The 14703-nt window shown below is 43.9% G+C and overlaps 1 protein-coding gene across 2 annotated transcripts in view; it reads left to right on the plus strand.

Annotated features, from left to right (window-relative positions):
• Positions 1-502: 502 nt before the first annotated feature.
• LHX9 (LIM homeobox 9) overlaps positions 503-14703 on the plus strand; it is a 28561-nt gene continuing 14360 nt past the window's right edge. The window contains exons 1-3 of one of the 2 annotated variants that reach the window (XM_015816152.1): positions 503-676; positions 4012-4214; positions 8300-8670. In XM_015816152.1, coding sequence (XP_015671638.1) covers positions 503-676; positions 4012-4214; positions 8300-8670 — 748 coding nt within the window. The remainder of the gene's footprint in view (positions 677-4011; positions 4215-8299; positions 8671-14703) is intronic. The other variant, XM_015816159.1, reaches the window with a different exon arrangement.

Raw genomic sequence — 14703 nt, forward strand, 5'->3', positions numbered from 1 at the left:
TATCTTGTTTGGCTTTCCTTTGTCTTTTAACCTCTCCCCCACCCACCCCCGTCCTCCCTTTTCTTTGGCGTGAACCGTTTTTTTCGTTATTGTCGTTGCCGCTGTGCGTCCAAGCCTCAACTTCGTGTCTGCGTTCTCTTTCTTTCTCTTCCCCCCCATCATTTTGATAAATATTTGTTTTAGGACTAATATAACTGAAATGCAGTCTTCGTAGTGAAAACTGGTCTGCACAATTATTCTGCATGGATTGGAGCAGCAGTTACTGATATAGGCAGTGACAACTATCTGGGATTGTCCAGGAGTGAAATGGTTTTGTTATTGTTGCTGTATNCCCCCCCCTCTCCAAGACCATTCCCCTCCAGCCGCCGCTCGGCAGCCTCCCCCAGTCTTCGGCTGCTACCTGCCTGCCTTCCTTCCTTCCGGAGCCACGAAGCTTCTTCTGAGGGCTCGTCCCGCCGCCCGGCGATTCGGATGCTCTAAACCAAGACTCTGGGGCCTGTATATGGAAATAGTGGGGTGCCGAGCCGAAGGCAACGCGTGTCCCTTCCGTTCCCCGGCCATGCTTTTCCACGGCATCTCCGGAGGCCACATCCAGGGGATCATGGAGGAGATGGAGAGGCGGACCAAGACCGAATCCCGCCTGGCGAAAGCGGGACAGATGAATGGCCGGGAAGCGGTAAGGAGTGGCGGGGAAAAAAAGTCGGGAGTTTTCACAGAAGGAAGAGATGAAGGAAGGGTGGATTTTGTGTGTGTGTGTGGGTGTGTGTGTGTGTGTGTGAGAGAGAGAGAGAGAGAGAGAGAGAGAGAGAGAGAGAGAGAGATCCCCTCCCAATCCTAGAAGTAAGGTAAGCGGAACCGCCCAGGGACCCTGGAATGCCTTGTGTGTGTGTGTGTGTGTGTGTGCGTGTGCGCGCGCGTATCTGAGAACGCCCAGAGAAACGTTCAAGTCTCACTTCCAGATATCTTTTTCAAAAGTTTTAACTTGTCTGTTTAAAAGGAGACTAGCCAGTTTCTCCCCCCCCTACTTTATTATTATTTCTCTACATCTGGGTTATTTATTTTTTAAAAAACGACAACAAACAAGCTCAGAGATAAGGCATTACAGCGCGATCGTAAAGATATTTTATTCAGGAGTAAATTCTGTTGAATTGTTAAGGGTCAGGCTTTCAAGACCCCATCTATTTTGTAAGAGTGGGGGTGTTTGTTTGGGTGGACGCGCGCAGGCGGGTGAGCAGGACCCAGCGCAGGACTTCCATGAACATTCTCCAAGGAAAGGGAGGCGTTGCTCCCGAATAAAACTGATTAGAGTCGATTTGCCACCCTTCTTCCCCTGATCGCCCGTCTAGTTTTCTCCCGCTAACTTTCCTCTTTTCAAAAGTGTTTTAAGGTTTTTGGATTCTACCCTTATTGCTTGAATATCAAGCCTCGGTTCCTTCATAAGCCCGGCCCCTATCACGGTTGGGAAGCGAATTTCAAGAAAGTTCGCCTAGTAGAAAATGTAAGCTGCGACTTGCCATCTTGAAAACGAGGCGTTTGAAACTGTCGCTTTCAAGGCAGTTTCACGAAATGAGAAATAAACCTCGCGAGGCTCAATGTCGTTTTCTGCTGAGTAAGTTTGGGAAGGAAGGCTTTTAATGAGAGCCTCTAAGAAGAAAGGGCTGCCAAGGAGCAAGAGAGTCTAAACCCAACAGGCTTCAGAACGAAATTGTTTATAGAAGATTTGAGGGCTACCAAATTTACTCCCAAATAAGTTCAATACCTTTTGGAACGACTCCGGCGTCTTTTATATTCCAAATCATTTGTGAAAAATAAGTGCAACAGGAGAGTATTATGCATTTTGGTGGCTTTCAAACGGATTAATTTTAGTTACATTGTTCGGATGCTGCTGGAGATTCGTTCTAACTTCTTGTATTGGAAAGAAACAAACGTTTATTTTTCTAGCTCCAACTTGTAAAAGTAGCACCGAGGCTGAGCCAAAATCGACAAAACGGAACAATCTCCCTCCCACTCCACCCTCAGATTTATTTTTCTCTTAAAATGCCTAATAATTGGAGTCTTCTGAGCGTTAAGCAGAAAAACAGAAGTTTCTTAATAGATTCCAAAACTCTAAATTAAGTGGAGGAACTCCAGCGGCAAGAAAAGGGATTTTTGTGTGTGTGTGATGGGTAAATAAGGACGTTTATTTCCTTTGCTCCGAAATCTCAGGATGTCCAGTGCATTCATGAAGAATGTAAGTAAGGGGTCTACCAAAAGTTATTATTCTTTGAACTGGACTCTCCTCCATGCACAGCAGAGACCAAATTCATTAAGGCAACGGTTTCGTAATCATTTCAGTTTCTTTATGCTTTATGGGGGAGTGAGAGGAGGAGAAAAACCATTAAGAAGACAAGCAGAGGGGAAAAACAAAACAAAACCCACTGGTTTCATTTGTGCCACCATTCCTTGTGTTTGGTAGGTTCAACCCTCTATATATTTAATTTTGGGAAATTTTTAGTTATTTCCCAAGTGGTCTAAATTTTCCTCTTTCCTCTCTTAAATTCAAAGATAATCTGGAAAAGAATTTTTCAAAATAATGGTTAATTCCCGACTCCAATATAAAAGACTTAACAACCTGTTTTAACAGGCCACGTGCTTGATTTAAACGGTCTTTCTACCCGTTCACCCTCTTAGTGGACATTCGCAAAATCCAGGGAGGAAGGACATTATATATAGCATATATTCCTTTCCCTCCCCCTCCACCTTTTCCCCTTAAGTGAACAACGTCCTTCTGAAGGGAGGGAAAAAAATGAAACGACGTTTCCTTCTTACGTTCCTTATCCTCAATAGTCTTTTTTGTTTTCCTTTCCAAAATGTGTTCTGGAGTTGAGTCCAGGTCAAGAGAATGAAAGTGAATGGCTCGGAAAGTAGACCCCCCACCCCCACCCCCACCCCCAAGCACACTACTTCAAGCTCACGGCCCGATCTGTCCCGGGGCTGTTTTCTCGGGTATAAATCCCCAATCAAGAGGGTGCGTTTTGAAGAGGAATCAGCCGGAATTCGGCCTCTTTTGCGTTTCCAGGAAGCTGTAGCAGCGGAGCCTCTCGCCCTGGCTAGATTTTCTGCCTGGCTCTCGGGGCTCATCCTTCGGCTGCACGAAGGCCGAAAAGGCGATTTTGGTTCGGGACGAAGGAACCAAGAGTTATATCTTCTCTGCGCAGAATGTAAACCCTACCACTGAAACTCAGTCCTGGGGAAAAGGTTAGGATTCAGACCACCACCACTCCTTCTGCAACCCAGTATCTTCCGCGTCAAAACACCGGCTTCTCGCAAAAGCGGCTCCATGTGTATGCAACGGGCGGAGTGAAAGGCAAGCGAGAGGTTGACAGTTCCTGCTTGAGGCAGAGCTTCTCCCAGCAAAACTTCTCTCTGGGAAGCCAACGTGAGCCAGAATATTGACTTCACCCATCGCTTCTTCTAGGGCGGTCCTCAGTTTCTTGAGGACCTAGCCAGCCTTGTGTGAACCCGGCCACCGCGTTCTGCCAACGGAGGGCGAAAAGATGAGTCAGCCCAAACAATTGTGGTGTATTCGGTAAATCCAGCCCGTGGAGGGGATCCGGATTTATTGTGCAGTAAAAAAAAAAATCTCATATCTAACTGTTTTGAACGACATATACTAGACTTCAGCAGGATTTAGTCGCAGGTAATTTTTAATCAGGTGCATGGAATGAAGCTAACGCCCATTAAAATCCACGGGAAGGAAATAATTCCTAGTCTTCTTAGGTCTCCACAGAAACGAAGCGTAACTAAAATACTACACAGACCCTGAGAATATCCAGCAGGTTTGTGTCGAGTAGGTTTGTGTAGAATCGCGCTGTAAACTTTACAGCTAAGGCCCCTTACATATGCCTTCTGATTTTGGTTGGAAATATCTCTGCTATTGATAAAAAAAAAAAAAGCTGAAAAAGTACACCTAATTAGATGTTGAGCTTGTAAGATTTTGCCGGACCCGCTGACGTTTGCTTCCCTCTGCAGAACATGCCTCCGCTGAGCCCCGAGAAGCCTGCCCTGTGCGCAGGATGCGGGGGCAAAATCTCGGACCGCTACTACTTGTTGGCTGTGGACAAGCAGTGGCACCTCCGCTGCCTGAAGTGCTGTGAATGTAAACTGGCTTTGGAGTCAGAACTCACCTGCTTTGCCAAGGACGGCAGCATTTACTGCAAGGAGGATTATTACAGGTAACAGCTTGCAGGATGGGGTGGGGTGAATAAGATGGGGTAGTTGAGATACACGAATGTTTGAACTATCCTGAGAAAAATCATCTCTTAGAGAGCATTCATACATATTTGCAGGTCTCTCTCTCTCTCTCTCTCTCTCTCTCTCTCTCTCTCTCTCTCTCTCTCTCTCTCTCTCTCTCTCTCTCTCTCTCTCTCTCTCACTCACTCACTCACTCACTCACTCACCTGAGGTTAAGTTTATGCAGGCATGAATGTCCTTGGCACTTAACTAGATGCACTGCCCCTTTTGGGGGTGGTAGATTAAGCCTTATAAAGGAATATAGGATTTTATTTCTCACAGAAAATAGAGAAGTGACATCCAGCAGTGAACGGAGTCCCTTTCTCTTCGCAAATGCAAATACGTGGGGAACTAAGTCATTGATTCAATTGTCTTGTTGGAAATTATAGAAAGGCAATTCACAGGGTGCGCGCCCCCTCCCCCCCAATTCTTTCGGACCAAATGTGTGAATTGCCTCTATGAGATAGGAGAGAGAGAGAGAGAGAGAGAGACAGACAGACAGACAGACAGATTGGAAGAAAGGGAGGAGTGTCATCACATCAAGTGTTTAAAATCCTGTCCCAGATACTAAATCTGTCCCTCCCATCATTTCTCACCCCGTCCTTCCAGAGAAGTCTAGATTACAGTGTTTGGCTTGTGGAAGACCATTTGAACATGTGCACATTGCCCTTTGAATTGGATGCGTGTGAAAAGGCCCACAGAAGCACAGGTGGAAAAATCCAGGGCAGAGATCCCTACTGGGCTGCAGGGATGCAAACATTTTACTTACTGCTGGGAAGTAACTGACAAGCAAGAGCTTCTCTGCTCCACTGAGCTTTACAAAATGCCTTCTTCCTATAGGAAGAGGCGGTTGTTTAGAACAGTGACAGGGCAAAAGTCAAGTGACCAGGAAAGCCGCTTGCCAAATACTCCCTCCAAGAATCAGTGCAACATCTCTGCAACACTAGTGACCTCTTACTTGCATTGCACCTGTGAACTCTTACAGATTGTGTGTTCATGCAGTTCGCTTAATCGGGTCAGGAATGCATGAGCAGAGGGATTCGCACAACCTGTTAAACTGGATTAGTGTTAATGTTAGTAAAGGCTGAGTGAATAGCACACACAAGTGCAGGCCATTTTGAATAGGTTATGTTTCAACGTGTTTTGCCTATTCAGAAAAAGGGTTAGCTAAGTAGCCAGGTTAAGAGTCTTTTCCTACCATATCCTCTGCAGCAATTCTCCGCAGTGGGCCCCTGCTGTGTTCTTTCCTGAGTTATGGTTGGAGTGCTGTTGATCTACCCATTCCTTAACTAGGGCTTGGAAGGAAAGAAGGAAAGGCTTGGCACAGAAGCTCTCCTGCTGGGCAGTCTGCTCTACTTTGCTTGTTAATGAGAAACTGCCCTTTGACTAGCCTGGCTATAGCCCGTGTCTGTTAAAGAGATATATTCAGATTTTTTATCAGCCTCCCTTCCCAATGTGCTGAGTAAATATTTCCCATTTTTATTGCTTGTTCCAGCAGAGCCTTGGAACCATTTCCTATTGATTTCACAAAAACTTCTAAGGTGTCCACAAAATTGGCCATGCTTCTTATTTATTCAGCACTAAATCCCTTTGAACTCAGTGAAATCTATTTCCAAGTAAGGATGGGTTAGACCTGCCAATTTTATCTTAAAGTAAGAAAGGAGCCAAGGTATGCTTCATGTTTTAGCGTTATTTTTGATACTTTCAAAAACGTACATTCTTAAACTTAGAATTAACCTTAAGCTTTATTTCCAGTGTTAGCTTTTCTCAAACAACCAAAGAGTGACTTTGAGTTACTGGGCTTTTCAATTTCACAGGATTCTTACTAAAGACCTGTGCCAGTGTAAAGTGTGCTATTATTGGTTATTGTACACACACATACATACACACACCCCAATGCTATTCCACACAGATCTTTTTCAAAGATGACCCATTCATTGAATGGAGCTCCTCTGCAAATGGATAGAAGATTCCCAACATTTATCTGGGGCCAGAGTGGTAGAGCCTGCTTAGGATCCATATTTCATACCCCCAGGCCAAACGCCTTGTCGTGGTAATAAATCCCACACTCAGGGAAGAAGCAAACTTGGCTCCCGGCACATGCAGCCCCCTTTTGCCCGGAGGGGACCAACGCTAAGCTGGTGGGTAGAGAGGCCCACTTTCTTTGCTGTTCTTTGATTTTACACTGCAGGAAAGGAGCTTTGCCCCCCCCTCTCTCTGGTGAATGCTCTCTCCACCTGAGAAACCCCAAAGGAGCTTAGTTATATTGAGTCAGAAAGAGCGCATGCATCCCCAGCACACACAGCATATGCTGCAGAACCAGGACTGCAGCTAATAGGGATATTTTGGGTGGTCACTCTGGGAGTGGAGAGGAGAATGTGAGACTGAGCTTCCTCATATGCTTGAATCTCTGCCCTCCTCCCTCATTTATTCCAGGATACCACTTTGGGGAGCCCAGGTGACATTTCTGAGCACTGCCTCCCATCATAAAACAACCCAGCATCACTGCAAACTTGATTTAGATTGATTTAATAGCTCAGTGGGTCCAGTTCCTGGATGTGCTAATTTTCCCAGGCAAAGGCGACCAAAAGATGATTTTCTCCATCAGCACAGGGCAGAACATTTTTTTTTTGGGGTGGACAAAGGAAACTATGCCTGGTGGACATAACCTAAAAAGACAAGATCATAACTTCATCCCAGACAGTAAAATGCTAATTTGTTTTTAATTTCTGGAGTGGTTCAGCCTTAAAAATCGTGCAGTTAATCCATTGATTTCCTTAATAAAATGTCATTGCTTCACAAAATACACTACACAAACTTCACTACCCAAAAAGCAGTTTGTGTAGGGGTGGAGGTTGCCATCTTACATTATATTTTTTTAGACGATGGAAAAAGCACCTACTTATAATATGACAATACAGCAGGGAATTTATCCTTAATTGTAATAGTACAATCCTAATCCTTGTAAATTCAAATGTAGCCCCACTGAGTTCAACAGGTAGGTGGGAATAACTGTGCGAGACCCACTATGGAGTACTCCATTAACCCAATTTTCTGGGTTAGTGGAGTACAAACAGGCTGTATTTACAGGACAAACTGCACCATCAATTAACCATGCGGGATGGGTGTGCACAATATGCTTGGCCAACTGGTAAATCGAGGCTATGTGATATTTGAAGAAAGTAGAACTTCCCCCAGAGGAAATTAATGAGATTAATTATAGGGTTTATCCCAAGCATATTTCAAAAATAAGTTTCATAAAGTTCAATGGATAAAAAAATCACAAAGAAGGTATAATTGCGCCCAGTGTAATTTCCCCCATAAAATGGTGTTTTTCTTCTGCCTCCACATATGTGAAAGTTCTCCTAAAGTCAGATTGTGAATATAAAAGAAAAAATATATAAAAGTTTAAGAAACAGCCACAGCACTTAAATCCAAGGATCATCTTGTTCTCATCCTTTTATACTTTTTTTTTTGAGTCAGTTTTGACTCTTCTGGCTGCCTGGACAAAAATCCTTGCAGTTTTCTTGGCAAGATTTTTGGGAACTGTTTGCCCTAGCCTGCTTCCTAGAGCCGAGTCAGAATGACTGGTCAAGGTTACCTGGCTGACTTTAGGTCTAAGGTGGGACTAGAACTCAGGATTTCCTGGTTTCTTGCCTGGCACACCAAACTGGATTTCCATCCTCTTTTTAAGCAATGCCTATAGATTCTCCCTTTGTCCAACTTTAGACAGCCTTTCCCATTTGATCTGTCTGAAACTGGAGTGGAGTTCAGAGATAGAACTTATCCAGAAGGCCTCACTTCCTCTGGATTTAAAGAGTAGTGCAGGCTCAAGTGCTTTTTGAGCCAATCAGGTCACCCTTTCCTGATCTGTAAATATTATGTTACTTTCCCTTAGCCCAACTGGTTTGAGCCCAGCCAGACTTAACTAACCTTCACCCTCAGTCAATCAGGCCTGAGGAGCTGAAGTGCCCGGTGCCCCATTGCTCTTGGCGGGTCTCCACTAACTCATGTGCTCTTTCCCCAGAAGGTTCTCCGTGCAGCGCTGTGCCCGCTGCCACCTGGGCATCTCTGCTTCGGAGATGGTGATGCGGGCCCGGGACTCGGTCTACCACCTCAGCTGCTTCACCTGCACCACGTGCAACAAGACGTTGACGACAGGTGACCATTTTGGCATGAAGGACAACGTGGTCTATTGCCGGGCACATTTTGAGAGCCTGCTCCAGGGCACCGACCCAGCCTCCTACCCACCGGCTTCACTCAGCTATACCGAGCTGGCAGCCAAGGGTGGTGGCCTGGCCCTGCCTTACTTCAATGGCACCGGTACAGTCCAGAAAGGGCGGCCTAGGAAAAGGAAGAGCCCAGCTTTGGGCGTTGATCTGGTCAGCTACAGTTCAGGTGGGTTGTAGAATAATCCTCTTTGGGAGAATCTCAGGGATCTTAACTATATACAGTACTTGGAGTCATGCTTGCTTTTTTTTCCTGAAGGATGCTGGACACCATTTTTTCCCCCTTGTAACCCAGTTTGTGAACTGCAGAGCAGGATATTTTTTAGGTCATTTCAGAGTTTCTTAGCCCTCCCTCAAATAATCTTTTTATCTTAACCTTTAATAAATATCTTGGCAGACATTACTGTGGGCAAGAGACTATTGGATTAAAGGAATGAACAAAATCGGCCTTTAAGCCAGAAATGAAATATGCTTTTTGAAGAATAGGAACAAACATTGCACAGAACATTCCCGAGATTAGGGAAACATAGGTTATGTACACACACACACACACACACACACACACACACACAGAGAGAGAGAGAGAGAGAGAGAGAGAGAGAGAGAGAGAGAGAGAGAGAGAGAGAGAGAGAGAGAGAGATCTGTGGTTAATTTAACCTGGTTTTCCTCAATCAATGCAATTTCATTGGTTCAAGAACATGTGGAAATATAAACTGAGTACAGGGCTGGTCTCATACTGCTCATTAGATCAAAATGTGGTTGGTTTATTTTGCCAGTCCAGTTTTTGCAATTTAGAGGATTATGTGAATCCCTTATGTTTAGTATTGCAATCTGCCATTGAATTCAAACTATATTTTAGATAAATATTGCCTGTATCTGCTGCTTGTCTCAAAAGAGTTCTTTAGAACATTTGGAAATGCAAATGTATTTCTTTTCCTTGTTTTCCTTAGCAACACCTTGCCTTGCACATCAAGTTTGGTCTAGTTTACAATAAGCATATTTCCAGGCAAGTAGAAGGAAGGCAGAAAATATGCTGTTGATATTTAATTTTAAATATACAAAGTACACCACTTTATGTCTGTAAAGTGAAAAGTTAAAACAACTTTGCAAGGTAGGAGAGTCTGATCTGCCTTCTCTACCAACGACAAGTTGCTGAAAAATAAGGAGTTTCTTTAGACTTTAGGGTTTGTGACGCCATGGTGTTGGATCTGGAGACTTCTTAGATCAGAAATTTTTTGCTTAAAATGCAAATCTTAACTATGGCTAATTTGAATCCAATTGTTCAACAGAGCCTCCTTTCTTACAGAAAAATAAAACAAAGCTACATTTGTCTATTTGCTAGAAAGTTCTGTTCAACCAAGTCAGCATTATCTGTTTCTGAGAGGAAATAATTTTTTAAAAAGTTTTCTGGGGATGTTTATAAGTTTCTGCTATTGACCTTCCCTATACTTGATGTTTGGGAATTATACAATCCATTTATCACTAGGGTTGCCAGGTCTGCTTCCAAAAAATAGCGGGACAAGCGGGGGGTGGGGGTGGTTAAGTAGTAAAAAAAGTACAGCTTTAGATTCTGTACCATTTCATCATAAAGCTTTTGAATAAAAAAAGTGTCCACTATTTTTCATCATAAAGCTTTTGAATAAAAAAAGTGTCCACCATTTTGTGAAAAAAAATAGTGAACATAATGTGAAAAAAGTGGACTGTCCACTCAAATAGTGGACACCTGGCAACCCTATTTATCAGAGTTAATAAAACAATCGGATTTATTACCTTAGTACAATTTGAAAACCTTAGTAGCACAATACCCTCACTGTGGTGGGATAAACCCTTTTCCCATTTAGGGTTCATCCTCAGAACGACCACAAAAAAGCTGAAATGCTAAAGGTGGAGCCCCCCCCCCCCATATTTAAGCAGAGTTGCAACCTATTTGTTCAAGTCAGAAACCAATCTGGTTCTCAGGTACTCTGCAGTTAACCCCAGTGGATTTCTTGGCGCTCCTGTTGAAGAAAACGTGAGCAGGCGATTTCCCCGCTCTTGCTGCGAAAAAGCCCTTTCCGAGAACCGGCGGCCCTGGTTCCGAGCGGTCCCGAAGATTGCCGAGCGGACCCGAAGGGACTCCGCGAGACCTCCCCTTCGTGAAGCGTCGAAGATCGAAGCGGGCCGTCTGTTCAGTTCTCTGACGTAAGCCACGGGCAACTCGGCCGGCTCCAGAAGGATAGAGCGGTCGCCTCTATGCTCCCGCGCGAATTTGAACCTTCTGAAAAGGCGGGAAGGGGAGCCTGGGCCGAGGCAGGCGGAACGGGTTAGTTTGGATCGGACCTTCGGGCAGGAAATAGCCTGAAGCCAGGTTCCTTTTTCGAAAAGCGGAAAGGCCGAGGCTTTGGCTACTTAATCCTCTGATGCAGGTCCTTAGAACGGCGTTCGACCCTATGGATAAAACAAGCTAACAATCATTGTTTCTCAACCTTGACCATTTTAAGGCATGTGGACTTCAACTCCCAGAATTCCACAGCCAGCGTTGCTGGCTGTGGAATTCTGGGAGTTGAAGTCCACATGCCTTAAAATGGTCAAGGTTGAGAAACACCGAGCTAACTGCAGTCGGTGCAAGAAGGCCCGGCGGCCGCCTTCCCAGCTGCAACCCGCGAGGACCGAAGGGGCTGGGGTTTCCTGGGGCTGCGTAGACCCGCTCTTAGCCCCTTTGGAGTTGGAGGTCCTGCAGCAGCCCAGAAAAAATGGGTTAATCCCGTAACCGGTGGAAGGCTTTGTCTGAAGAACCCCCCCCCCCAGTGCTGCGGGACAGAGGGCTCTCAGGCGGGGGAGGGGGCAGAAGGAAGCCGAGCGGTTTTTAATTGTTCGCTGTTAATTGGAGCTGGCACCGGCACCTCTGGCAGCGGAGCCGCTCGGAGGCCAGGCGAAAGGCCAGGGAGCGCTGGGGCGCCTCTTCCCGCCGAGGCAGGCCGGGCCGCATCCACCGGGGAGGGGCCGCCGCAGGGCGTGCCGTCCCTGGCGGCGGGGGGGAGGAAAGCTTGCGCCTGGGGCTAGTCTTGCTTTGAAGCAGGCAGCCCCCCCCTCCTCCACTTTCTTCTCCGTTAGGAATGCGAATGGGGGGAGGGGGCTGCAAGTTTGAGCCCCCTTCTCTTAAGAGGGGGGCTAAGACGGGGCGGGGGCGGTTTGCTCTCGAGGAAAGCGGCCTTTCCTTGCCCCTCTGCCCCGGTCTTATTTCAGAGGGAAAGAGAGGGGTTGGAAGTCACCCAGCTGTAGGGTTGCCAGGTCTGCTTCCAAAAAATAGCGGACAAGCGGGGGGGGGGGGGTTAAGTAGTAAAAAAAGTAGACTGTACAGCTTTAGATTATGTACCATTTCATCATAAAGCTTTTGAATAAAAAAAATGTCCACTATTTTGTGGAAAAAAATAGCGAACATAATGTGAAAAAAGCGGACGGCCCACTCAAATAGCGAACACCTGGCAACCCTACCCAGCTGCTTCTGAACAGCCCCCCTTTCCCCAGGTTTACCCGAAAGTAAGTCACCCAACTCTCACCTTCGCAAAATGGCCCTTCCCGGTGCAATTGGATTGGTTTGCATTGTTTTCTGCCAAAAAAATAAAATAAAAAAGTTTATAAAAAGGAAAATTCGGGAGATATTTCTGAATACGTTCGTTTCACGGGGCTTCAGGCTTGAGTTGCTTAAATTTCAGGGCACAGCTATTTTAATTGTATTTAACGACGGGCTTGGTACCTTCGATTTTGTTGCGGTTCTTTCATTTCTGCCTCGGAGCGACTCAGTTTTAGGAACCAAATACTCCCCTCGAGAGAAGGCTTGTTAATACTAGCCTTTCCGAGAAGAGGAAAGCAAAAGTGAATGCAAGATAGTTTAGAAAACAGCGCGGGGACTCTCCCCAGACTGGCGAAAAAGTGACTTTCTCCGAATTACCTCATAAATCGGCTCCGATTTATTTCTGGGGTGGCGGATTGTGCAGGAAGATTTCCAGGTCGATCGCTCCTAGAATTTATTCAAGAAGAGCAGTTCGATAGCGGCATGTGTGGCGTCTGACTGGAATAGTTCGTTCGTTTATAATCGTACTGAAAAATAAAAACCAAACCAAACCGGCTACTTTTCCCAGCTAGAAAGCTTTAATCAAGAAGACTAAACGAATGCTTTATTGCTGAGAGCGAAAGAATGTGGCAGTAAATAATGGACACATAACGAAATATTTCCATGCAGATAAACATATTTTTTATAAGATGGCGCTAAATAATTTGTAGAGAATTAAATGCTAATCATATAATGATTTCTCCCCCAATTTAACATAGCCTGAAGTTAATGAGTTTAGAGCCACTTTGTCTAACGGTAAAGACACCAAGCTAGAAACCTGCATTCTAGTCCCACTTTAGCCATGAAAGCCAGCTGGGAGACCTTGGGCCAGTCACTATCTGTCAGCCCAATCCATTTCGAAGGGTTGTGGAGAAAATAGGAGGAGGAGGAAGGTGTGTTGGATATGTTCACTGTCTTGGGTTATTGATAAAAATAATAAAGGTGGGATATAAATACATACATACAGGGTTCCATTATTCAGTTCCTATGGTTTTCAACAGGAGAGTTAAATACCTCTTTAAATTTTTCCTAGTTTCCTAGAACATGATGCAAATAATTTTGAGGCTGGCTGGGTTGTGCCCCAAATTAGTTTGGCCCATTTCATTATTTGAGGTTGTAGAAGTAGGCAGATTTTACCATCATCACAAAGAAATGATCAGGCCAATCATATTGTCTACACATGGCTATTGTCTATTAAGTTTCTGACCAAAGTTACTAGGATTTGGACCTTAGCTGTGATCCAAGAAAGCTGGTATCCAAAGATATAGTGTTATTTTCCTGCTTTATTATTGGAATACTAAATGTTAAGGAAAATAAATGTTTTAATTCATATTCATCCAATTGTAGTGTAATGCTACACATTTACTGGAAGGGTAAAAAACTAATAGCTAAAGAGACTACCATCTTTATCTATCTATCTATCTATCTATCTATCTATCTATCTATCTATCTATCTATCTATCTATCTATCTATCTATCTATCTATCTATCTATCTATCTATCTATCTATCTATCTATCTATCTATCTATCACCTATCCACTTACATCTACTTAACGTAATTTGCTTTTCCAAGATTTGCCATGATTTGATATTGAAGGAAGACTACATCTCTTTATTTCCCCTCATCCCATTATATATGAAACATTTTTTGTAATCTTTCTGATAAGTAACAACTTTAAGCTGGAATCCTATTGATGCTTGAATAAAGTAAGGCTTATTTCTGGGCTAGAGATCAGACATACATAGTTCCCTTCTCATGTCATGGTAATGACATGTTTCAGAGAACTGGAGTTATTCCCCCAAATGAGGGTCTCCTTTCCACAAACCAAATTAGACCGAAAAGAATTTCCAGATGGAAAAAGAATTGCTATATCTTAGATTGGGGGGCATACCTGAATATAAAGCATGTGATACCTTGTATGTATTATCATGTCTACATACATATTTCCCAGTAACTGCATCCATATTTACCTCGACTAGGATATAGCTCTGATTTGAAGCTGGCTTTTATTTGAATTTTCCTTTGCATTTGTAATGTAGACAGTATGGGAAGTTGGGTGGAAAAAAGCTTAGCAAATCACTTCCATAATCAAGAAAACTATATGGTTAAGTCCATGAAATAACCAAGAATTAAGCTTGGCTCAAGGGACAAATGACCATTACTCTGTATGGTAAACAAATTAAAAATTAGTTTTAATTTGTTATAAAGCAGATTAAATCTAAAATTCATATACAAATATAACTTTTCAGGCTATGCAATCTGATTTTACTCTGAAAAAAACTTGTCAGAATTTCTGGAGAATTTAGTCCTTCACATGACCCAAATAGAACCTAATTCTTTTTGCCTACAATTACATACCCCCCCTCCCAATTCCAAGTCTCTAGTTTAATATCTGAAAGTTCAGAAAACCCCCAACACAAGTGTTTATAACTATTGTTAATGTATTAAATTTAATCGTTAAATTACTTTAATAGTTCTGAAGGTATCAGTATCTTTTTATGTCCACATTCTGCAGATCTTTGGGGATAGGTTAGTCCATCTCTTTCTCAGTAGAACATATGTGGAGTTTCAGAAATGTAACAGTTAATTCAGATCTAACTTACAAAAT

The sequence above is a fragment of the Protobothrops mucrosquamatus genome, unplaced genomic scaffold (genome assembly GCF_001527695.2).
Source record: "Protobothrops mucrosquamatus isolate PMUCROS unplaced genomic scaffold, P.Mucros_1.0 scaffold_109, whole genome shotgun sequence".
Taxonomy (NCBI): Eukaryota; Metazoa; Chordata; class Lepidosauria; order Squamata; family Viperidae; genus Protobothrops; species Protobothrops mucrosquamatus.